At 66.2% G+C, this 22710-nt stretch overlaps 1 protein-coding gene across 1 annotated transcript; it reads left to right on the forward strand.

Annotated features, from left to right (window-relative positions):
• Positions 1 to 832: 832 nt before the first annotated feature.
• ARID3A (AT-rich interaction domain 3A) lies at positions 833 to 20068 on the forward strand. Its single transcript, XM_059831613.1, has 8 exons — positions 833 to 1257; positions 2097 to 2424; positions 17092 to 17164; positions 18220 to 18403; positions 18596 to 18843; positions 19156 to 19443; positions 19541 to 19630; positions 19848 to 20068. Exons 1-8 carry the CDS (start codon positions 833 to 835, stop codon positions 20066 to 20068), a joined length of 1857 nt encoding a protein of 618 aa, XP_059687596.1.
• The last annotated feature ends 2642 nt before the right edge of the window (positions 20069 to 22710 follow it).

Here is a 22710-nt window from a genome sequence, read left to right on the forward strand (position 1 = left end):
GGGCGGCTCTCCCAGCGCCCTCCCTGCGGGTCTGTTATCTGCGGGCGCTGGTATCCCGGTATCCGCTGCCTGCAGGGCCAGGCAGGGCTATCGGGTCCGGCAGGCCCCTTCCCCCTCCAGCAGCAGGGCCCAGCCTCCCTATCTCATTAGCTCGAGATTAATGAGGCTCCTGCGCTGTCTTTAACTCCTTCCTGCTTGCCAGCTCCTGCCAGCAGCTCCGCTGACCCTCTCCTCCGCTTCTCCCGGCAGGTTTGCACCGAAGCCTGCCGGAAGCTGAGCCGGCCGAGGACTAGAGACGCCTGGCCCCGAGCGGGGGGACGCCACGTTGACCCCGAGGCTGCCGCCCCCAGAAAGTGCCCAGTCGGCGAGGGAGGGAGCGATGCGCCGGGCTGCCGCCGCTGCCTGTTGACCCTGCGGAGGTTTCGGTGCCTGCCTGGGTCACGCTCGCCAACGCCAACGGCAGCAGCACCCTGATCCCAACGAGCAGCCCCGTGCCCACAGCTCCCGCCAGAGCCCTCAAGTGAAGGGGACGGACGTTGGGGCAAGACGGAGGGGGCTCGGGGGGGACGTCCTTCTGCCCTGACCTGGCGGCCGCGGCGATTCCTGCCCTGACACCCCGACGGCGCTGCGGACCCTCCGCTGCCCTCGCCCCCCCCAGGCCCTGGCAGCCCCCTTGCAGGGCTGTTCCCCCCCCGGCGCTCCCCAGCCTTGGCCTCCAGCCCCGCTGGAGCGCGGCAGCCTGCCGGGCGCTGCCCCCCGCGCCTCCCGGGCATTGCCCCCCGGGTGCATTGCCCCCCGCCCCCCCGGGGACCCGCCGCCCGCCGGCAGAGCCATGAAGCTGCAGGCGGTGATGGAGAACCTGCAGCGGCAGCAGCGCGCACGGCTGCAGCAGGCGCTGGAAGCACGGCAGCAGGAGCAGCAGCAGCAGCAGCAGCAGCGCTCCACGCCGCCTCCTGCGCAGCCCCCGCCAGCCCCGGGGCAGACCCCCGCCAGCACCCCGGCCCGCGGCCGCGGCCAGGATCCGGCCCCGGCGCCCTCGGAGGAAGGCGCAGAGCCCGAGAGCGCGCACATCCAGCGGGCGCAGATGGCCGCCCTGGCCGCCATGCGGGCAGCGGCTGCCGGCCTCAGCCACTCATCCAGCCCGGGGCTGTCGGATGAGAGCCAGGCCTCCGAGGAGGAGGAGGAGCGCGGCGAGGAGGAGGAGGAGGATGGCGGGTACCAGCAGGAGATGGGCTCCGAGGAGGAGGAGGAGGATCTGTGAGTACATGCTAGCATGGACTAGCAGCTCTTACAGGTTCGGGGAAGGGGCAGGGACACGGTCTGGCCCCGGCGGGTTTTGGCACGGCCGGCTGGGGACACAGGCTTCCCTTTGGGGCTGGGGAGCAGTGGTGGAGGCTGCCAGGGGGCTGCCTGCACTGTGTCGGGTGGCCGGGTTTGTGCAGCTCGGTACGGGGAGGCAGGTCAGCACCGTCGGGACGTCCCAGAGCAGGAGGCGCCGAGAGCAGCAGCTCGGCTCAGCAGCCGTGATTCCCCGTGCCGGGTTGGCGTGGGGTGACATTTCATCTCTGCCTGGGGAGCCAGGTGGGGCCGTGACAGAGGATCCTGGTCTGGCTTTAAATTATGCAGGGCCCTCGTGGCTGCCTCTTCCCAGCCCGCGTCCTCTCCGGGGCAGGGAACGGGCTGGGAGCCATCTGGCAGAGCTCTGCTTGCTGCCAGAGCTGGTGTCTTGGGGTGCCGGTGGCCAGTGGTGACCATGGGGCTGCCACCCACCGACTGGGGTGCACCAGGGCTTCACTGGGTTCCCTGTGTGCCGGGCGGGTGCTCCCAGCCCCGTGGCTGTGGGGTGCCTGTGGGGCAGGCAGGCTCTGTGCTCTGCCCGTGCAGCGCCGGGTGCTGCTCAGGAACAGGGAGACGGTGCCTGGAGATGGGGGGGTCATGAAAAGGTTCTCCCACCTGGAGGGATGGGATCTGCCCTGTGGGGCAGGGGGAGAGCTGGGGCACCGCAGGAGAGCATCCCACAGGGGAGAGGGATCGCGTTGGGGGCCCAGGCTGCCACCTAGCACGGGAGCAAATCTCTTCTCTGCCCCCTGCTCTAGGAAGGGCAAGTGGGATGAAGACGACTTTGAAGAGGACCTGGGCGAGGAGGAGGAGGAAGAGGAAGAAGAGGAGGAGGAGGAGGAAGAGGAAGACTACGAGGAGGAGGAGGAAGACATGGGAGAGGAAGGGCTCAGCTCGGCAGAGGCGGTGCGGGCAGGCGCGGGATCCTTGCTGCTCCGCAAGCCCCCGGCGCCCCAGCACTACCGGGGCGAGCCGCAGCGGCTGCCGGGCGGGCAGGAGCGGCTTCCCTCTGGACTGGGCCACGCACAGCCCCCGCCGCCGGCGTCCGACCACGGCGACTGGACCTACGAGGAGCAGTTCAAGCAAGTAGGTGCTCACCAAGACGCGCGTGCCCCCCCCGTGCCTGTCCCTCCCCTGCTCCTCGGCTCTGCCGCGCGTCTCTGTGTCCTTGAGAGCTGCGGTGAGATGCGTCTGGTGGTGCCGCCTCCGGCAGTGTTCTCGGATCAAGCTGCTGTCATTGCCACTAAGAAAGCGTGGGATTTCTCTGGGGTTTTAGTGCTTCGGCTCAGCCTCGCGCCCTTCCCTGTCGCTTTGGTCGGTGGCTCCGGTGGGATCCTGTGTCCTAGCCCCGGTGCAGGCAGTCGGTGTGATGGGGTTTGCCACAGGGACCTGGGAGAATTCTTGCTGAAAATGATGGAAAAAAGTCACCCCAAACTTGCAATCTGAGGGGACTCTTGATTTTCCTCTTCTCCACCCTCCCCAAGCCGTTTTTGGTGGGGACCTGACTTGCTCCCCATCACCGCAGAGGTGATGCCCGGCAGGACGGCTCCAACCCTGTGGAAGTTTAGGGGCAGAGCTGCCCCTCTGCCGCTGCCAAAACGCCACTGAAGAGTGAAAACGGGGGTGAAACTACCCCGGCTGCCCCCTCCATCGCCTTCCCTGCACCGGCTGAGCTGGGCTGGCAGGAGGCAAGCACACTCCTGCTCTCTCCCGGCGCTGGAGCTCGCTGTGCCCCGCTTTTGGCTAATAGAAGGAAATGCGCTGCGAGCCGGGGCTCCCTGGGGGCTGCCCCCGTGCCTTTGATGTGTGTGTTTAAATACATCTGAGTTTAGGGCTGGGGGAAGGGACCGGAGCCAACAGCAGCAGATGGGACCCAGATGGAGCGGCCGGGGCACAGTGGCCTTTCGGGAGGGATGCGACGGCCCAAAGGGGAAGGGGCAGAGGCCATCGCAAAAGGGAGAAGGGGCTGCCGGGATCTGCCGGCCCATCTCGATGCGGGCAGCCTCACGACGGGGCTGGTGGAGGAAGCACAAGCAAGCACAGAGCGTGCGGCCGCCCTTCCCGGTGTGCTTCTACCCGGCTGCAGGGAAGGAGGGATGCTTCTGCCCTGCGCGTCCCTCGTGCCGCTGCACCCACGCTGCTGCTTTTTCTTGTGGTTTCTCTCTTTTGGGCTTCCTGCCGTCGGGGAGCAAGGGGCCGGGGATGTGATCTCGTATCTGTGAAAAGGCTTTTTCGATACCGCAGCCGTGATCTTCCTGTTTGTCACCGTGTCAGTGCTGTACCAGACCCGTGCACCAGCTCCGGGGGCCCGGCAATCGCTCCCAGCCCTCGGGATCCAACGGGAAAATCTGGGGCTGGGTGGCTGGCAGTGCCACAATGGTCTGTAGATGTGCTGTGGACCATCCTGTAGTCTCCACTGGGTCCCCCGCCACAGTGTTTGGGGGACACCAGCCCGAGTCCCAGTGCATCCTCTGCCCCGTCCCCATCTCTTCCCCCTAAGCCGTGCTGGCGAAAGGGGCTGAGCCCCCTCTCGCTCCCTCTCTCTTCCCAGCGGAAAGCTTCCCAGGCTTGGCGGGGAGAGCCCGACACGGTGGTTAATAGTGGAAGCAGCCGGAGGGGGGAGGAAAGCGGCTGCCACCGCTGCGCCGTGGGCGGAGGAGAGGAGGTGAAGCGCTCGGCCGGGAGAGGCTTTCCCCAGCACGTCAGCCCGCCAGCGCGCCGGCGCTTGGATCGCAGCCGCTGGACCCGGGCCAGGGGTTTGCTCAGCGCGGCGCTGGCCGGGAGCTCCTCTGGCCGCCCTCCAGCGCGTGCCGCCGAGCGCCCCAGCCCAGCTGGCGCAGCCTCGCCGGCGCAGCCTGGGAAGGAGCAGCAGGAATGTAAACAGCGAGTGCCGGCGTGGGGCGGCCGCCATGGCCCTGGTGCTGCTTGGCAGGGGATGCTTTACCCCTTCCCTGCTCCCACCGCTGCCGCCCCTTCGCCGGGGTAGAGGCACATTAAGGGAAACCCCGGCAGCACCAGGGTGCTGGTGCACCACGGCCGGATACCCCGGCACGGGAGAGCCAGCGGGGACGCGGTGCCGCCAAAATGGCCATGCCGGTGCTGGGCCTTCCCACTGCAGCGGGGAAACGCTGCTCGAGGAGGGGGCTATTTCAGGGTTCCTCTTTTTTTGCAAAAGAGCTCCTCACCGCTTGGAGCACCCCTGCTCTCCCACCAGCTTGTGGGGAGCGCGTGGCCTCCTGCGCACATCAGCTGAGCCGTGCCCCCCCCCCCGGCACCTCCCGGGGCTGAGCTGCGGCTGCGTGGTCTTGGTTTGGGGGAGGCGGGTGACTCTGATTTCTTTCTCGCTGCCTCCAAGCAGGCTCAGGTGTGCCCCAGGCAGCTCAGGGCTGGCGGTCCGGCCCCACCACCTCCGGGACTCTCCAGGTCTCCCTGCGTTTCGGGTTCAGCTCCGGGTCTGCCGGCGCTGGTGAACGGCCCACCCTGGTGTCGGCTCCCTGGCCCGGCTCTCTCGGTGCCTGAGGACACGGTCCTTGCCGGACAGTGCCGCCATCCGAGTCCCCATGCCCATCTCCGCACCGAAACCCCATGTGCCCCATGCGTGCAGCGGGCTGTCCCTGTCCTCCACCGCAGGGTTTTATTGACCCATCTGGGACAGATTCCTGCAAACCGGGGCTCGGCGGGGTTGAGCCACGGGGGGCCGGGGGAGGAGGAGGAGGGGGCCCGCTTCAGGGGGGAGGCAGGGGAGGGCGCGAGGAAGAGTTATGGAGGTTAGGGAGCCGGCACGTGGCACCTCCCCGTCCCTGGGGACGGCTACCGCGCAGGCAGAGGTCAGCTCGGCGGCTGACCCGGGGCGCTGCCTGCGCAGGCAGCAGAACAAAGGAGCCCCCAGTGCGGCGGGGGGCTCGGGGGGCAGTGGCTACCGAGGGCGCCGTGGCTCCTCAGGGGAGAAAGGGGCATTTTTGGGGTGGGAGGAGGCTCCCATGGGGAATGGCCGTCATGTCGTCCTCCCGCGCCGGCCAGCAGCGAGGGCAGAATTGCTTTTGTTTTGGTCTTGCGCCTCTTGTAGCCTCGCCGCCGGCGGCACGGGGGCAGAGGGGTCTGGTGGGACAGTGGCATGTCACACCACGCTGCCGCCATGCCGGGCTGCGCAGCTGGGCCAGGGCCATGTTTGCTCTTGTTTGGGTTTGGGATCATCTCTAACCTCACCCCAAAAGGCACGACAGGTCCCGGGGGGGCTAGGGCGATGCCGGCGTGTCCAGGCTGCCAGCCTGGAGCGGCGCTTGGCCGCAGGGGTCTCAGCTGGCCATGGGTGGCCGCGGAGGGCTGTGCCATGGGGGGCTGGGGGTCAGCCCCAGCACGTGCCCCTCGGCACCATGGCTGGGTGCTGGGGCTCTCCGCGGCTCGCACCGTGGGTGTTTGCCATCATCCCACCACTCCGGAGGGTGATGCTTGCAGGGGGAGCCGGGCTTTTAATGAGCCGCCGGAACACGAGCGGCTCAGCCAACCCCTGCCAAAAATCCAGCGCTGCTGCGTGCCGCCACAAACTGCTGCGTAATGCCTGGCCGGCGAGCTGCTGCCATCAGCGTGGGGCTGCCGGGGAAAAACCTGCTTTGATGTCCGTGCCCCAGCCCCGGCGAGTGCGTGGGGAGGGCTCTGCTGCTGCCCCGCGGAGAACCCCCCTCCTGACCTTTCTGTTTCGTTACCGCTATTACTGCGCCCTACTAATACCGGGAGCGTGAGCCCTGGGCGCGTTGGCAGGCCACGGGGCCGGAGTTTCCTGCCTCTGCCCCTTTTGGAGTTTCCTGCGCTGCCTGCGCTCCCCCGGCCGCCTGCACCCTGTCACCCCGGCACCGCGTCCCGCGGGAGGGCAGTTGGGGCGGCCGGCGGTGTGGGGGGGTCTGACTCCCGGTGCTCCCCCCGGCTGCAGCAGCCACTGGGCTCCCTTTGGGGTGCCCCGTTTGGGGTGCCCCAGGCTGATGTTTAACCCCGTCTCTGCTCCCGTTTGCAGGAAGCATCGGAAGCTTTAAGAAGCCGATGTGGTGCCGGCAGTGGGGTGCCGGTGCTTTGGGGGGGCAGGAGGTTCCTTAAGCTGTCCCAAATGGGGACGTCTGATCCATGCTGGTGGCACGTGGGGGGTGAAAACCTCAGCCCTTATCTTGCGCCGAGCAGCGCTCCCCTGAGATACGGCGTTTCAAAGTGCAACGGTTAGGGGGGAAAAAAAAAAACAAACCGAAAGCACCTCTGCAACCTCGGCGGGCGGCACGCTGGGTGCGGCGGGGGCAAAACCGGACCCCCCCGCCTGGTCCGCTCCCAGGCTTGGGGACCAGCCGGGGCTGTGCACGTGGCGGGGCTGGGGTGGCTCCCGGGAAGACGAAGCTGGGATTTTCCTGGGGAAACGCGGGAGGGGCTGAGGAAAAGCCCATTTCCCCTCCACATCGCCGGGGCTCAGAGCCCCATGCGGAAACCCCGGGCTCCAGTTAAGGCTCCGGGTACCCCCTCTGCCCCCACGGGCAGTAGAGCCCCTGGTGCGGGGCCCTGATCCCCTTTCTCCCGTGGATTATTTTTACCTAAGAAGCCCAAAGCTGGCCAGGGGAGCGGGGCCGGGAGCGGGGGCCCTGCGGCCTCTTAACGAGGGCGGGAGGGTCCATTTACTTTCTTTAAAATATTGATTAGAGCTTTATTGCATTAGCCAGCCGAGCGGATGAGCCGCCCCCCGGGAGGGCGAGGGGGCCCCTGCGCGGGGAAAGGGGCACCCGAGTGTCGGCGTCGTGGCCGGGGGCTGCCATCCCCCCACCCCAAAGGTGGTTTTGCTCCGTCCGGTGCCGCGGCATGGTGGGGGCACAGATAAAGGGGAGTGCCCTGGGGCCCCCCAGCCAGGAGCTTCTGTGCCGGGAGGAGGCGATTGCGGCGCCTGGCCGGGCTGGCGGCAGATAAGGGCGAGGAGGGGACTGGAGCGGGACGGGGTGCCGGGCGCTGGGGTTCAGTTGCAGGTGGACCCCTCCCAGGAGAAGGGCCACGTCCTCCCCCACGACCCCGGCGCAGCCGTCACCCATCTCGCCCCGTGCCGCCGTCCAGCTCACTGAAGGGTGTTCCTGGCCAGGGATCCAGCCTGGTAATCAGCTCATGGTGCTCAGGGAGCATTCCCGGAGCCGTAATCTCGCCAGATCCCTGGCCGGGGGTCAGGGACTTCTCGGCGAGAGCGGCTTAGCCGCCGAGTGCCTCCCCCAGCCTGATGCCCTGGTGCTCGCGCAGCCGGCTCAGCCCACGGGTGCTGGTCCCAGTGTCCAGCGACTGCGTGAGGCCATTTGTCCCAACGAGACCCGGGTTAATTAATGAGGTGGGGGACAGGGGATGTGTCCGTCCTGCCCTGGGTGCCCGGCCAGCGCCTTCACCCAGCTGATTTTGTTTGCTCCCAGGTGGACCGTCCCCCCGGCACCAGCCGGGCTGGCTCCCCCCAGCCTGGGCATCCCCCCCAGAGCCCCGGCCCCCCGGGCTGATTCAAGGGCTGCAGAGGAGGTGGCTGCCTCCCAGCTCCAGCACAGCTGAACTAACAGGAATGAGGGTTTATTTAAAAGAAGGGAAAAAAAAAAGAGCAGAAATGAGAGCAGGTCCTTTGTCAGCAAAGCAAACAGCCACCCGACAGCGGAGCGGTTGGGCAAGGGCGCAGCGTTGCTCCATCACCCTATTTCTGGCCCAAACCGCAGGAGAAATGGCAGCCAGTCCAGGGGCCTGGCCGGACGTGCCGCAATCAGGGGCCAGGGCGAGGGCCGGGTGGCGGTTTGGGGATGGGGGGAGCCCCCCGCTCTCCCCTGGGCATGTCCATGACAGCACACCTGCCTGCGCTGCCCGTTCTGCCTGCGCGGCCGCTCGCCGGATTCTGAGCCTACCGGGGTAACTGGATCCAGGTGTCGGGGCGCAGCTCCCGGCTCGGCTCCTGACCCGCTCCCTCACTCTTCCAATCGGTCACTTGGTCTGCCTGTGCCTGGGTCCCCGCTCTGGACGGAGCTGGCAATAATCCGCCCTGCGCTGGGGCTGTTTGGGGCCAGGGCTCTGCTCCCTGGGCCGGGGCAAGTGCGCCGGTCCCTGCTCCACACGCGTACCACGGGGAGGGGGCAGCCCTGTCACCGGTGACGGTGGTCCCTCGGCAAAGGGCTTTCTTGTCCCCCCCACAGCAGCCGGCTCCGGGGTCTTGCTCCGGTGCAGATGGCAGCCGGGGCTGCCCACGCAGGTGCTGGCTCTAAATCCGTTCGGCAAAGGGCTAAACCTTCCTGCCTCAGTTTCCCCACCTGCCTGAGCACCCCACTGCCACTGTGGAGACGCCCACTCAGGCAGCAGCGCCTGCTTTCGGAGACAAACACCTGCGATGTGCCGTCCCGTGCTGCCGCCCGCGCTGGCGCTGCGGTGGGACGGTGTTGGGCAGCAGCTTTGCCGGAGCCAGCATCGCTCTGGTGCTGCGTCAGTGCCACGGCAAAGGAACTGTGGCAGTGTACCCCACCGTTCTCCTCCCCTCCATGGGTTCCCGGTGGCACGAGGAAACAGCGAGGTTTTGGTGCTGCCGGAGCTGCTCTGCGGTGATGGTTCCCAGGGCTGACGACCCGCAGCTGGCTGTGTGTCAAAACCATCTGTGGCTGCTGGACCTCTTCCAGCTCCCACGGGCAGGGCTGGGGCACGCAGGGCTGCCGGGACCCCCCCGGGACCCCCCCAGCAGCGGGGACTGCTGGTGGGTTCGGCGGAGTGGCTGTGCCACGGGCGGAGGGAGGTGCGGGACCTCGCATTTCAGGAACAGATTTGCAATTAGACAAATCCCCGGCCGGGCGGTGGAAGCCTGGGTGATTCATCTGCTCTGGCTTACAGCGATCCCCTTTCTAAGGCGATCATTTACATATGGTGGAATTTAAACCCCGGCTCGCCTGCAAGGGACAACGACGCTGCTGCTCCTGCCTGCACAGCTGCGCCCGGGTCAGGTCCTTGCCCAGGGGTCTCGACCTGCCGGCCCTGTGGGGTGTCACCCCAGGGAGGTCTGGGGGCACACGGCGAGGGACAGCCTGAGGCGGGGGCTCGCCGGGTGCCCCAAGGTTTTGCACCACTTTTCCATTGGGAAGAGCTTTGCTGCTGTGGCCGTGGTTTCCCCGGGTCCGTGCCGCATGGCTCCAGCTCAGCCGCCCACCCGGGGTCTGCCCGGCTGGCAGCAGGGAGCTGCGCCGGCAGCGTGCGAGCCGGGCCCTGGGTGTTGCTCCCTGGGACGAGCTTTCTCAACACTGCCTGATTCCACTGAATTAATATTTGCACAAGGTCCGGTGCGATAGCGAGCATGTGTCAAGGGCATGCACCGGCATGCACGCATTGAGGGCCGGGAGACTCCCATCCGCCTGCCCCAGCCGGTGGCTCTTGGCTTGGCAGCAGCTCCCCCGCTGCGCGGCGGTGACCTCTCGGCAGCCTGTGCCACGCGTCGGCGTTCAGACACTGAACCGGTTTTTGTTTTAGCCCGAGCCCGGCAAGCTGCCACCCATCAGGTCTCTCTGAAATTGTCGTTTGAAATGCAGTTGCAGCAGGATTCACTTCCTCCTCTGTGGGAAGGGGAAAAACAGCAACAGCGCAGCCGTCCCGGGAGCCAGCATCGGTCTGGGCCCGGCAGCACGCTGCACCGGGATGGCTCTGGTGCGTGGACGTGCATCCATGCGGAGTGGCCCCGTGGCTGCCGGCTGGCCGGGCAGGAGCGGCCCCGCAGCATGGTGGGGAGGGCAGCTTACGGCGCGTGGACAATGGGGGGTCAGGGAGGTTAAACGGCGACTAATTCGCCCATTCAACCTCCCCCTCCACGCGGCACGGTGACACCCGCCATGTCAGTGCTGACACCGGCCCGTGTCCCCCCCGGGTCGTACATATGGCTGCTCCTGCCAGCCTGGCCAGGGAGGCAGCGGAGCCGGGCACGGGGGCTGCGTGGGACCCCCATCCCGCCGCGGGGCTCGGTTTGGGACAGGACGTTGCCTGTGGTGCTGTGGGCTCCGGCTCGTCCCTGTGCCCTGTGTCTGGTGGGGTGGCTCCCATGGGACCGCAGCCAGGGTGCGGCTGCAGCATCGCTCGGGGGGTTTGCAGGTGCTGGCGGAAACCCAGGTGGTCTCAGGACCCCCGGCCCTTTGGCTGGGGATCGGGAGTGGGCTTGTCCCTGTGCCGCAGGAGCACCGATGGATCTGCTGCCCACCGGGTCCCGCAGCCCCCAGCCTGAGGAGGGGGCACTGGCGGGGAGAGGCACCTGCGGTGGGGCCGTGTCCCGGTCCGGGCGGTGCCGACCCGCGGAGGGGACAATGCTGGGAACCGGCGGGAACAATAGGGCCGACGGGAAGCGCGGCGGCAAGGGCCCAGCGCTCCCTGGCCCCCTCCCCGGCTGCCCCCGCGGAAGCGGCCCCCCGCCCCGGGCAGCCCTGGCCACGCTCAGGCGGCAGGAATCCCGCCAGGCCGGTCAGTGGACTCGGCTGCCGGCGGCAGGAGCCGGCCCTGTCCCGTCCCGCACGGGCGAGGCTCCCGGCAGCAGCGTCCCGCTCTTGGCTGACGTCGGAGCTGGCGAGCGAGGCGGGGGGGGGGCCCCTGGGGATTTTGGGGAGGGGGTGCGTGCCCCTGCCCCCTGGCAGCCCCTTCCCAAGGGGAGGGCATGCTTGGGGGGGGCTCGCAGGGGATTAGGGATGGGGACGGCGAGAGGTGACCTGTCCCTAAGCCGAGCACTTTATCTGCAGTGGGATCTGCGTCAGGGCCGGAATCTCCCTTTGCCCTTCGCTGGGAGGGATCGGTCCCAATAAACCCGATACCCCCACGCCCGGGGGGGCCGTGCCCCCGCTCACCGCGACAGCGCTGCCTGGGGAAGGGGGCTGCGCAGACCCTGGCCCCGAGAAGGGGCTGCACGGCCTCAAGCACCCCCAGCCCTGACTCAGCCACCATCTTACGGGAAACCACCTCACCAGCGTCACCCGAAACGCTTCATTTCGGAGCTCCTCGCTAGCCCTTCGCTCCAGTTTTTACAAATTACTTTCTTTTTCTGAATAAGTGCTCCCCCCCCCCCCCAACCCGTGACCGCAAGTCCTGGCTTTGGCGTGCCGGAGGCCGGGGGCTGCGTGCGCCAGCCGGGAGCAGGACGGGAAACACCGCCCGCGTGTTTATTCTTCGTTAAATAACTCGTTAGCGTGCGCGGTCTCTCCCCCTGCCCCGGCATCGCCCCTCGGCTGTCAGCGGGACAAAGGGACAGGTCCCCGGGGGCCGCTTGGAGGAAGGAAGGAAGAAAAGAAAGAGAGAAGGAGCCCCCCCGCCCCGTCACGCCGCCCGGGCTGGAATCAATCAGAGAGGACGTTTGCCCTGCTACCTGCCACGGGCGCCTCACTGGGGTGGGCTCTCCCCTGCCTTTGTTGTATTTTTTCCCTAAATACAGAAATTCAGGTCTTTTCAGCCCCTGCGAGGCGGTTGGTCCCGCTGGAGGGGTCACCAGACCCCCCGTCCCTGCTATAGGGGCCCTTGGGGGTCTTTTCCCCCCCCCAGCTCACGGCGTGCACGTCCCAGACTGGTTTCGAAGAGAAGGGAGGAAAGCCGGGAGTGTCGAGACTTCCTGGCGATGGAAGAAAAAAACTTGAAAATTAATCCCCGAGGCTTGAAAACCCGGAACCGAGCTGTGGAGGGGGGTTGTTTTTAACTCAGACGCGGGATGCTGGCTCGGAGCGCTGGGACAGGGGCTCCTCTGCAGCCCCACCCCGCAGACCCTGCTCTCTGGTTGGGGGGTCCCTGCGACGCCTCGCAGGGTGGGCACGGGGGCTCCTGCCGATGGAAAGACTCGCCTGGCTCCGGCATAAACCCCGGCATTGTGGGGGCTGCCCTCCTGGAACCTCGTTAAATGGCGCTTCCCCTCCCTGCTTTAATTGCCCTCCTTGCCAGCAGCTCATGGGGGGCCGTTAGAAGGGGAGCGGTGGGCTGCTTGGGAGGGGGGGTTGTTATCTCGGTCCCTCCCGGCGGACCCCCGGCACGCACCGCTCCCGTGCCGAGGGCTCTCTCCTGCATTCCTGGCATTGCCGAGGGGCCGCCTCCCCGCCAGCCCTTTGAAAGCCAACGGGTTGGGATTTTCCCGTAATCTGGTTTGAAACATTAATCCGGTCATCCACACCAAACGCCGGGCCGGCATCCTGCCGGGGCACTGGGGTGCGGGGTCAGCGCCGCCCGCCGCCTTCCTAATTCCTCCTCCACTTAATTATATATCTGCTGGCAACGGCCATCTGGCACCTCGTCCTCAGCTGGCCGCAAGGACGGAGGGCTGGGGCCGATGGGGGTTGCACCGGTGGCAAGGTGGGACCGCGGCGCAGAGCCAGCCGTGCCGGTGGTGCCAGGCGTTGGCCCTGTGCTGGGCGAGCACTGGGAGCACCAGGCGCGTGGGGCCAGGTCCCCCGTCCCAGGGGGGCTCTCGGGGAGGTGGGGGACGTCTCCTATCCCCCAGCTGGGCTGGGGTCGGCTGTGCCGCGGCATCCTTGGCACCGCGCTCTCGCTGTGGGGACCCATCAGCGGGGTAGCGTGGCCAGGCGGCCTCCCCGCGGTAAGAGGATATTCTCGGGGCAGCTGCATTACAGATTAAGTCGTTTCCACCTCCCTGCGGCCTCCCTAATTACGAAATGTAAATCTATTGAGTCAGCGGCGGCAGGCAGGGCGGCCTCTCCCCGCGGCTCGCTGCCTGGCGGCTGGCGTTACCTTTGCACCGACCCTCGCCGCCTCCACCCACACTTCCCCGACGAGGAACCGCGCTTTGTGCCGAGCAGAAGCTGTGCCCGAGCACGGCGGGCAGGCCATCGGCACCAGCCGGGCATCGGCACCAGCCGGGGATCAGCACCTGCTGATTTCGGTCCGGTGGTGCCAGTGGCAGCCGGTCTGTGCCGAGCCCGGCTGTGCACTCGGTTTCGCACGCTGCTGAAACGAGAACATGTTTCTGTTCCTCAATTTTTATTTTGAGACCCAATATCTAAGCTTTCCTATGATGCCTGCGCTGCCTTTCGGCGTTCGCAGGCTGCACGGCTCTTCTGCTGCGTCCTCACCAGCACGGGAGCGCCGTGGGCTGCCAGCGAGGTGTCCCGGCAAACCCGGGATGCTGTCAATGCAAGGAAATCCTGCGAGGGGCTGCTGGAAGTCGCTCACCTCTGCCCCCTTCCATGTCTCTGCCTGTGCCCGGGGGGCAACGGGGGACGGGGGCAGCTCGGCGGATGCCGCTCGGTCACGCGCCGCCCACCGCGGTGCAGGCAGGGCACGTCCCGGCCGCGGCAGGGCACGTCCTCGTCTCACGGCGCTGCTGGCCGAGCTCCCTGGGAAGCTGCCCTCATGCCAGGCGGTTCTGCTGGCGTCGGCAGAGTTGGACGAGGGTCTAGAGGGGCTCCTGGGGGTGCAGCTGGGGAAGTGTCCGGCACAGGGGAGCCCCAACCTGGCTGAGCCCCTCTCCCCACTCCGGGACGGCGGTGGCCGGCGCGCAGCAGCCAGGCGCGGTGGAGCTGTCGAAATTTCGCCGATAATCACAAGCGGCAGCTTGCGAAACGTCCTTTGCCCGGCAGCCGCGGCTGGGTGTGCCGGCAGGGCCTTGAGGGCGCCGGGTGGGAATGGGGCTCCCTCTGCTTGCCCGCCCCGATGACCCCCATAGCTTCGTCCCGGCTGAGGGTGGGGAGAGTGGCCGCGGCTGACGGAGTTTGGCATGGGACCACCGGGGCCAGCGAGCGGTGGGGGGTGTGTGGAAGGACGGCACACGGGGCAGCCACCCGCCTGCTGCCGCTAATCTCCATGGCCCGGCTGGCGCACGCTTTCCTCAGCTGACAGTTGATTTTCTTTCATCCTCTTAAACGCGTCCGTTCCCCTCGGGACTGAGCCCGGGGGGCTCGCGGCCGGGAGGGTCGTGGCAGTAAGTGAATGGGTGCGTTCATCCCTTCCCAAATGCAGCCGCAGCTCCCACCTGCAGCCAGGGGAGAGCGGCTTTATTTAAGAGCTGGCTTTATAAAAATTGAATGAACCGATGTTTCCATAAACAGCTAATCGATTTTCAGAGCTCTGCAGGTTAATAGGTTGCTCATGACCCCCTCGCACTGCGCCGGGACAGCTCCGTGTTCGGTGCTGGCCAGTCGTGCCCATTCCCTGCCACAATTTGGGACCCTGGGCCCCAGGGACAGCGCAGGGGCCGAGGCCAATGCCACTGCCAGCTCTCCCCAGGGACGGGCAAAACCCTGCCAGCGCTGGGGGCATGGTTTTCACATTTCCCTTTCTCCCGAGCAGGATGGCGATGGTTTTCCAGCCCCCCCTCCCCTCCACTGCGCCACGGCACTTCTCCCTCCCCGGGTTTGTATTTAATCCCCCGGCTGGGCTGAGCGCACCCCGGCCGCCCGGCACACCGCCTGCCGCTCCTGTGTCCGACGCGCGGGAGCCACAGTGGTGCTGGTGCCACCCCGTGGGCTGGGGGTCCCCACGGAGCTGGGGGTCCCCACGGTGTTGGGGCTCAGCATCTCTGCCGCGGTGCTGGGAGGGTGCAGACTCTGCCCCGGCTCCTGCCACACAGGCAGGGCTGTTGCCCGGTTAGTGGGGTTAACGGCGTGCGGGGGGTTTAGGCTTGGGGTGAACCGTGGTGGGTGGCAGGGGTGCCACGGGCGGTGGAGCCGCAGGCTGGAGTGCAGCCCTGTGGGTGGCAGGGCGCTCAGCACCCTGCAGGATCGTGCTGCCGCAGCAGGCGCTGGGGAAGCCCTTTCTCCACATACGGCTTTCGGAGCCGCTCGAGGAAATGGGGGAGGCTGGATTGGCACCAGCCCAACATCCCTTGGCCGGTCGGGAGCAGCCTGCACGGCTCAGCCTGAAAAACCGTGGCAGTGCCCAGTGTGCCACGTCCTACCCCTGCCCTGCCGGGGGGCACCGCTCCGCTCCCCCCATGCTGTGGTCCCTCCGGGCCCCCCGTGCATACCGGACGCCTTGCCGGGGTGCTGGGGTGGGAGAGCTTTGAGGGGTCCGGCTGGTGGCGATGGTGTCTCCTGCCCCTTCCCTGGGGGTTTGCCGGGGCCGGGCGAGCCTTGTGAGGTTTCCAGGGGAACTGGGGGTTTATGGCTTTCCTGCAGCGCCCTGCCCCTCTTATCGCGCGGCCCCATTGATCCCTTTGATCGGTGCCGCCGGCGGGCGAGTTCAGCCCCACGGGATCCGGATCCTCCCTGGGGGGCGATGGGAGGAGGGGGCTCACACTCCTCGCTCACAGCTGGGGCGACGGCTGCCCCGCGGGTCCCGGTGCCGCTGGGGTGCCGTGCCAGACATGCCCGTGGGATGAGCGGGCGTATCGGTGACCCGGTGAACATGCTGATCTGCTGCCGTGCGGTTGGCGGCCCTGTGGTACATGCCTGGTGAGTTACGTGGTAATATTTATAGCCCCCTCCCAGCCGCCGTGGCCACGGCTCCGCTGGCAGTTGTTCAAAGTTGTCATTGAGAAAAGTGGGAACCGCTCGGCACTGAGGGGCCAGGGGCAGCGGGGCTGGGGTGAGGGCTGCGGCGTCCATCCCTGCGGCGTCTGGGCAGCGCCTGCCCCACGCAGCCCCTGCTCTGACACCCCTCCTGGGGGGGGAGGATTATCCACCAGCCACCGCCTCCGGGCAGAAACTGCGCTGCGCTTCGGCTGCCAGCACTGGGGAGAGGCAGAGCCGGCGTGGCGTGCCTGCCTGCGTGCCGGGGCGCTCAGGCCAGCAGATCCTGCTGCCATAAATCAGGCAGGAATGTGCCGGGCTGTTGGCTGCGGGGTGGGGTCCCAACAAAAGCTGCCCCAGCAGAACCGGGTGCTCGAGGCACGGCTGTGCCAGAAGCCTTGCCCGGGTCTGCCTGCCCGAGCTCAGAAAGACATGTCCTGGCTGTGTGGCACGGTGCGAAGCGGTGCCGTTCATCCTGCCGGGTTTGCTCCGGCAGCTGTGCCTCGAGCAGTGCGTGGCGACCTGGGGGGGAGATGCTCTTGCAGGTGGAGAGGCTGCCAGCCCCATGGCCGCTGCCCTATGGCCACAAAGCCTTGCCGGGGCAGCCCACGCTCAGTGCCGTCCTCGCCAGGCAGAGAGGAGCAGGCTTTGCCGGGCAGCACGGCATCCAGTGGTGTGCCATGGCCGTGAGGGCATCCTGCAACCAGGTCCAGCTCAGCACCCTGCTCGCCTCGTCACGGCCCTCGTTTGCCAGGGCTGTACCCCCAGGGACCCCCTTTGAGCACACCGCGGCAGGCACGAGCTCGCACCACGGCACGCAAGCTCGCACAGTGGCACACGAGCTCACTGGCTCCTGGAGCTGGCTCCCTCCGGCGCTGCAGGTGTGGAGGATGGATCACACCAAAGCATTGCTCCACTCTGTGCCGAGCACGCGGTGGATGCTAAAAATAACCGGGATCGGCGTTCCCGGGAGGAGCCGGGGACCGATGGCGGTGCTTGCAGCATGGGAGCCGCTCTGGCCTGCAGGCGAGGTGTGGGGCAGCGCTGCGATTTCGGCACCGGCGTTTCGGGGCTGAGCTCTGAGCAGGGCAGGCAGGGGATGGCACTGCCGTCCCGGGGCTTCTGCCAGGGCACGGGCGCAGGGACCCTCGGGATCCCATGGCCCCGTGCAGGGACCCCCCTGAGCCAAACGGCGAGCCGAACAGCTCAGGCTGGTGGGCACAAGCCCCAGGGATGCTGCTTTGGGAGGGTCGGGGCTCACCGGGCGGCGGGGGCACAGGAAAGGTTCTTTTCTGAGCGTATTTCTCCTCTCGTTGAGCAGCTGTACGAGCTGGATGGCGACCCCAGGAGGAAGGAGTTCCTGGACGATCTCTTCAGCTTCATGCAGAAGCGAGGTGAGCCCCCCTGCACACCCGCCCCGCTCCCCCCTGCGCCCTCCTGGGGCCGGGGGCTTATTTCCTCGCCCCTCATTACAACCCCGAGGTCACAGCTCTGGCCGGGCCGCTGGTTAATTTTTAACCTCTTTGCACAGCGGGGTCAAACCTGCTGGGCTGGATCCTGCACCGGCGCCTGCGGCCCCCCCCTCGCCCAGCCCCACTCCCGGCACCCATCGCATCTGGGACCCGCGGCCCCTTCCCCGCAGGGTCCGGCCCCTCCTGGGCGCCGAGCCCCCGGCTTTGCCTCCTCCCCGCTGTCCTTTCCCCGGGTTATTGCAAAGGGCGAAGCCCCCCACTGCCTTCTCGCTCTGCCCGAGCTGGCGGGGGTGGGTGCGGGGGGGCCAAGGGGGTGGAAAGGGCTGAAAGCAAAGTGTTCGCCTGCTCGAGGGTCTGGTTCCTGCGTGGAAAACAGCGCTGGAAATGCTGACGCATCGCTGCCTTCAGCCTTTTGTCAGGCAGCGTTGGGGGAAGCACGTGTGCGTGCGCGGGGGGGCCGGGGAGCTGCTGGCCCCGCGCTGCCGGAGCTGGCTGCGTCCCGCCGGGGTCCTCCCTGAGCCCCCTCGCCCGCCGGTGCCAGGGCAAAGATCCTGGGAGGGAGGAGACGCTGCAGCCCCTTCCCCGTCGCTGGAGGCATGAACCCCCCCATGCACGTGCGGCCCCCGGCTCGGCGGGACCCTCGCGGCCGGGAAGTGCTGCCGCTGTTATAAATAACTCGTGTTGCCGGGTGCCGCCGACCTCAGCCTGAGAAACCGCGCTCAGCCCCGTTTTGGGGGCTGTGGCTGAAAACTGCGAGTTTCTGTTTCCTCTGTGCATGGGGCTGATGCTCAGCGAGACGCAGCGAGGGGGGGGGGTCCCGAGGGGGAAAGAAGGGGACGGTGGAAGGGAAGGGAGGAGCGGGAGCCCCCCGGCCCCCGCGCTGCCTCACGGGGGTCTCGCCGGCTTCCCCCCTCCTCTTTCCCCCGGGGTGAGAAAGCAGCAGCCCAGACCCGCTCTCTCCTCCCCCCGCTCCCCAGGGACCCCCGTCAACCGGATCCCCATCATGGCCAAGCAGGTGCTGGACCTGTACATGCTGTACACGCTGGTGACGGAGAAGGGCGGCCTGGTGGAGGTGATCAACAAGAAGCTGTGGCGGGAGATCACCAAGGGGCTGAACCTGCCCACCTCCATCACCAGCGCTGCCTTCACCCTGCGCACCCAGTGAGCGGCGGGGGCTCGGCACGGCGGGCTGGGGGGGCGCGAATCCTCCGGCGGGGTCGGCACTGCCCGCAATCCCTCCGCCCTGCGCGGGGTGCCGGGGATGGGGATGGTGGGGAGGGAGAGGATGGCACAAGGGCAGGGGTGCCCAGCCACCACATCGCCGTCACCGTCCCCGTCCCGTTCTGCCGGCAGGTACATGAAGTACCTGTACCCCTACGAATGTGAGAAACGAGGGCTGAGCAACCCCAACGAGCTGCAGGCGGCCATCGACAGCAACCGGCGGGAGGGTCGCCGGCAGGGCTTTGGCAGCTCCCTCTTCACCTACTCGCCCGGCGGCACCCACGGCCTCCTCTCCTCCCCGAAGCTGCCGGTGCCGGCGCTGGGACTGGCCTCTGCCACCAACGGCGGGTCCATCGCCCCCGTCCAGAAGATCAAGAAAGGTAACGGCCGCCGCGGGGTACAGGCCGCAGGCTGAGCCCCCTCCCAGCACCGGGGACGCAGCCCCAGAAGCTGTCCCGTAGTCCCGTCCCCTCCCCGGGCTCTGGGCACCGGGGCTTGTTTCAGGGACCCTGGCTCCGGTCACCCAGCTCTGGCTGCCCTTGGAGGGGCAGGAGGTGCCGGGCAGCTCCCGGCGCAGACATGAGGCGTGGAGGGGCCCCGAGCCGTTGTGCCAAGGCTGGGGACACCCCGGGGTGGTGGCACCCGCCTGTCCCTGTCCCCTACGTCCCTGACTGCCCGCTCTGCCCCTGCAGAGGAGGACTCCCCCATCCCCATCTCCATGCCCAGCCGGCTCCCCGTCTCGCTGGCCGGCCACCCCGTGGTGGCAGCCCAGGCGGCCGCGGTGCAGGTGGCGGCAGCCGCCCAAGCCGCGGCGCTGGAGCAGCTGCGGGAGAAGCTGGAGTCGGGGGAGCCCCCGGAGAAGAAGATGGCGCTGGTGACGGACGAGCAGCAGCGGCTGATGCAGCGGGCGCTGCAGCAGAACCTCCTGGCCATGACGGCCCAGCTGCCCATGAGCATCCGCATCAACAGCCAGGGCACCCGCTCGCCAGGTCAGTGCCGGCCCCGGCCCCCCGCCCCGGCAGAGCCGCCGCGGCCCCTGGTCCCGGCAGGGTCCGTAACCCGGCTCTCCCCCGGCAGAGAACCGCCAAGACTCCGCCGCCGGCCTGAGCAGCAACGGCACCAACAGCATCAGCATGTCGGTTGAGATCAACGGTATCGTCTACACAGGTGAGGGGTGGGCAGCAGCCTGAGGGGCTCCCCCCGCTGCTGGCGCGGGCCGGGGGCTGCGCGACCTCCGCCATTCTGAGCAGCCCCCGCCGCCGCCGTGCACTGCCCGGCCTCGCTCCCACTGGCGTTCGCCCCGTCTGGCTGCGGACGCGGTGCGGGCAGGCAGCGTGGGCACGGCTGTGCCACCCCCCAGCTCAGCCCCCCGCTCTCTCCCCAGGTGTGCTGTTCGCCCAGACGCCCGGCCCTTCCTCCTCTTCCTCCTCCTCCTCCTCGCTCCCCTCCTCTGCCTACAGCAAAGGCAACGGCGGCAGCGGCGGCAGCCGGAGCAGCGGCAGTGGTGGCGGCGGCGGGGTGGGGGGCGGTGGCAGCGTCCCCCCCGCGGCCCCGGCCGGGCTGGCCGTGCCCCCCAGCTCTACCTCCAACAACGCTTCGCCTTAACGCCCCCGGCCCCCCGGCCCCTTCCCCGTGGCCAACGCCGGCAGCCGTGGCGGGGGGACAGAGCTCGCCCCGCCAGCCTTCGCCGGCAGCGGTCGGGGCGCGGGGGGCCGGGGTCTCGCCGGGGGCTGGCCGGGCTCTGCCCTTGTTCTCGTGTTGTTGGGTTTTCCTTTGCAAGGAGAAAAGCTTTAGCCCGGGGGTTTTGCCGGAGCCGCCGGCTGTCCTGCTGCGCGCGCCGGTCCGGGACCGTTTACCTCACACACATCACACTTTGCACTGTACATTTATTATTATTATTATTATTATTTTTTAACTCGTGTTACCTCCAGACAGACGCACGGACGCCTGCCGACGCGAGCTTTAGCGAAACCCCCCGGCACTCTCTAAAGGAAAAAAAGAAAAAAAAAAAAAATTGGAAATCGGGAGATATTTTATTCATTTAGATCCTTTTCCCTCCCCCTTTATTTTGAGAACTACACTCACTATATAGGATTTTAAGAGGTTGTTGTTTGATTGTTTTGTTGTAAATAGCTTCTATTTTATTCTCTAAAAAAAAAAAGAGAAAAGAATCGAACTTTAACATGCAAATGATATATATTAGTGTTCATCAGGGAACGGGAGCTTGGAAACCGCGTAACCTCTTCTCTCCTCTCCTCTCCTTGCTGTCGGTGGCCGGGTCCAGCTCCGCTCCGTCCCCTGGGAGCCCCGCGGGCGCCCCAGACCCCGGGGGTTTGTATGGGGCGGGGGGGGTGGGCCGGGGGTCCTGCCTGGCCGGGCTGTGCCGGCAGCGGGCAGAGCTGGCAGCCCCCCCAAACTCCGCTTTCCCCAGTCTCTGTGCAGGGGCTGGGGGTCTGTGCCCACCTTTGGGGATGCCGGGGGGGGCACGATGCCCATCCCGCTGCCCGTCCCGCCCGGCCGGCGCGTCCTTGGGAACCCGCTGCTTTCAGGCTGTTGCTTTATTTTCTCAGCGGAGAAAATTAAGCCGAAAGCCATTGGCCCCCCCCGAATCCCCCCACCCATGCGGGGAGGGGGTCCGGCATTAAACCACGGCGGCAATCCGGGCTTTACCGCGGAGCCGATTTGCTCAGCGAAGGCAGGATGCTCCCCCCTGCATCCCACCCACCATTCCCACGGGGTAGGGGGGGAACGCGGGACCAGGAGCCGGGTTGCACTGGGAAATCTTTATTTTTACACCCCCCCCCCCAATACTACTGTGCAAAGCCACTTTGGGCATATTTTCCTCCAAAAATAAGCAGGATCGGGGCGATGTATGGGGGGCGTTCCTAGAGGGGACTGGCATAAAATACCCAGTTTAGCAATGGGATGCAGGAGCTCGTATCCAGGATGGGGATGCTCAAGGGAGGGGGGCTGCGGGACGCTCCGGAGGTCCCGAAGGATGCTCCGCATCCTTCGGGACCTCCGGAGCGTCCCGCAGCCCCAGCCCTGAGGACTTATTTTAAGCCTCGTTATCTCTCCAGCCTGACAGGTTTCAGTTTTTTGCAATTTTTTAGACTTTTTTTGCCCCCCCCCCTTTCCGAAACATTCACCCACATCTGCGTGAGACACAATCGCGACCCGATACCGAAACCCCCCCCCGCCCCCCCAACTCGGTATCTCAATTCCTCAGGTTTCGACCTCGAGCACAGGGTTTTTTTCCCCCCTTCCCTGGGTGCCTGGGGGGGTCCTGTGCTGGTGGGACACCCCCCCTTTTTTTTTTGCCTGGGGAAGCGGTGATCTCAGGGGATTTGGGGTTTCTCCAGCCTTTTTTGGGGTTTTTTTTCAGCCTTTTTTCCCCCCTCTCCAGAGCTGGAAATGCCCCTTGGCGGCTCCGTGGACCCTGTCCCTTGGCGGGGTCCGGGGGGGCTCCGTCCGGCTCCTGCTGCTGTTAGGATCCAGCCCAGCTCCTCGCAAGGAGACATCCTGGGGGGTGTTTCGCATGCCCAGGGCGGGCGTTAGATTTTCTTAGTGAGTTTTTGCATTTGTACAGTCACTGTTTTGGGTTGGTTGGGGTTTTTTTTAATTATTTTTATTTCCCCCCCTTCCCTCCCCCTCTTTTTTTTTTTTTGAGAGCGTATTACCTTCCACTTTATTTTTCTTTTTGCATATCGACTTAAAAAAAAAAAAAAAAAAAAAGCCTAAATCAGTTTCTCTGGGGTTTGGAAAGAAAAAAGGAACGGACACAGCTGCAGACGCATTTACCCAGCGTGCATATCTTAACTCAGGTAAAAAACGAAAAAGAAAAAAAACACAAAAGACAAAAAAAAGAAAAAGAATAAAAACCACATTCTACCTCTGAGAGCGGCGGCCTCGGGCGCACCCGAGCCCCCGGTGAAATATTTCAGTTTTTCAAACATTCAGGTATTGAAACTTTTGATTATTAAAAAAAAGATAAAATAAAATAAAAACACTGAAAGTTTACATTTTATAATAACATTATTATACAGATTGTATTTAAACTTCAGAATATTTAAGACAATTGTAACCCTGTAAAGTTGATGAAATATTAAAAAAACCAAAAACAACTGTGTTGTCTGGGGTTTCTGTCCCTGGGGGTGTCCAGGGGGTGCCCGGAGAGCTATAGGGTGTCCGTCCAGCGCCTGTAGGACTATGGGGTGCTCACACGCTGCCCACGGGGCTATGGGGTG

Source organism: Gavia stellata, chromosome 32 (assembly GCF_030936135.1).
Source record: "Gavia stellata isolate bGavSte3 chromosome 32, bGavSte3.hap2, whole genome shotgun sequence".
Taxonomy (NCBI): Eukaryota; Metazoa; Chordata; class Aves; order Gaviiformes; family Gaviidae; genus Gavia; species Gavia stellata.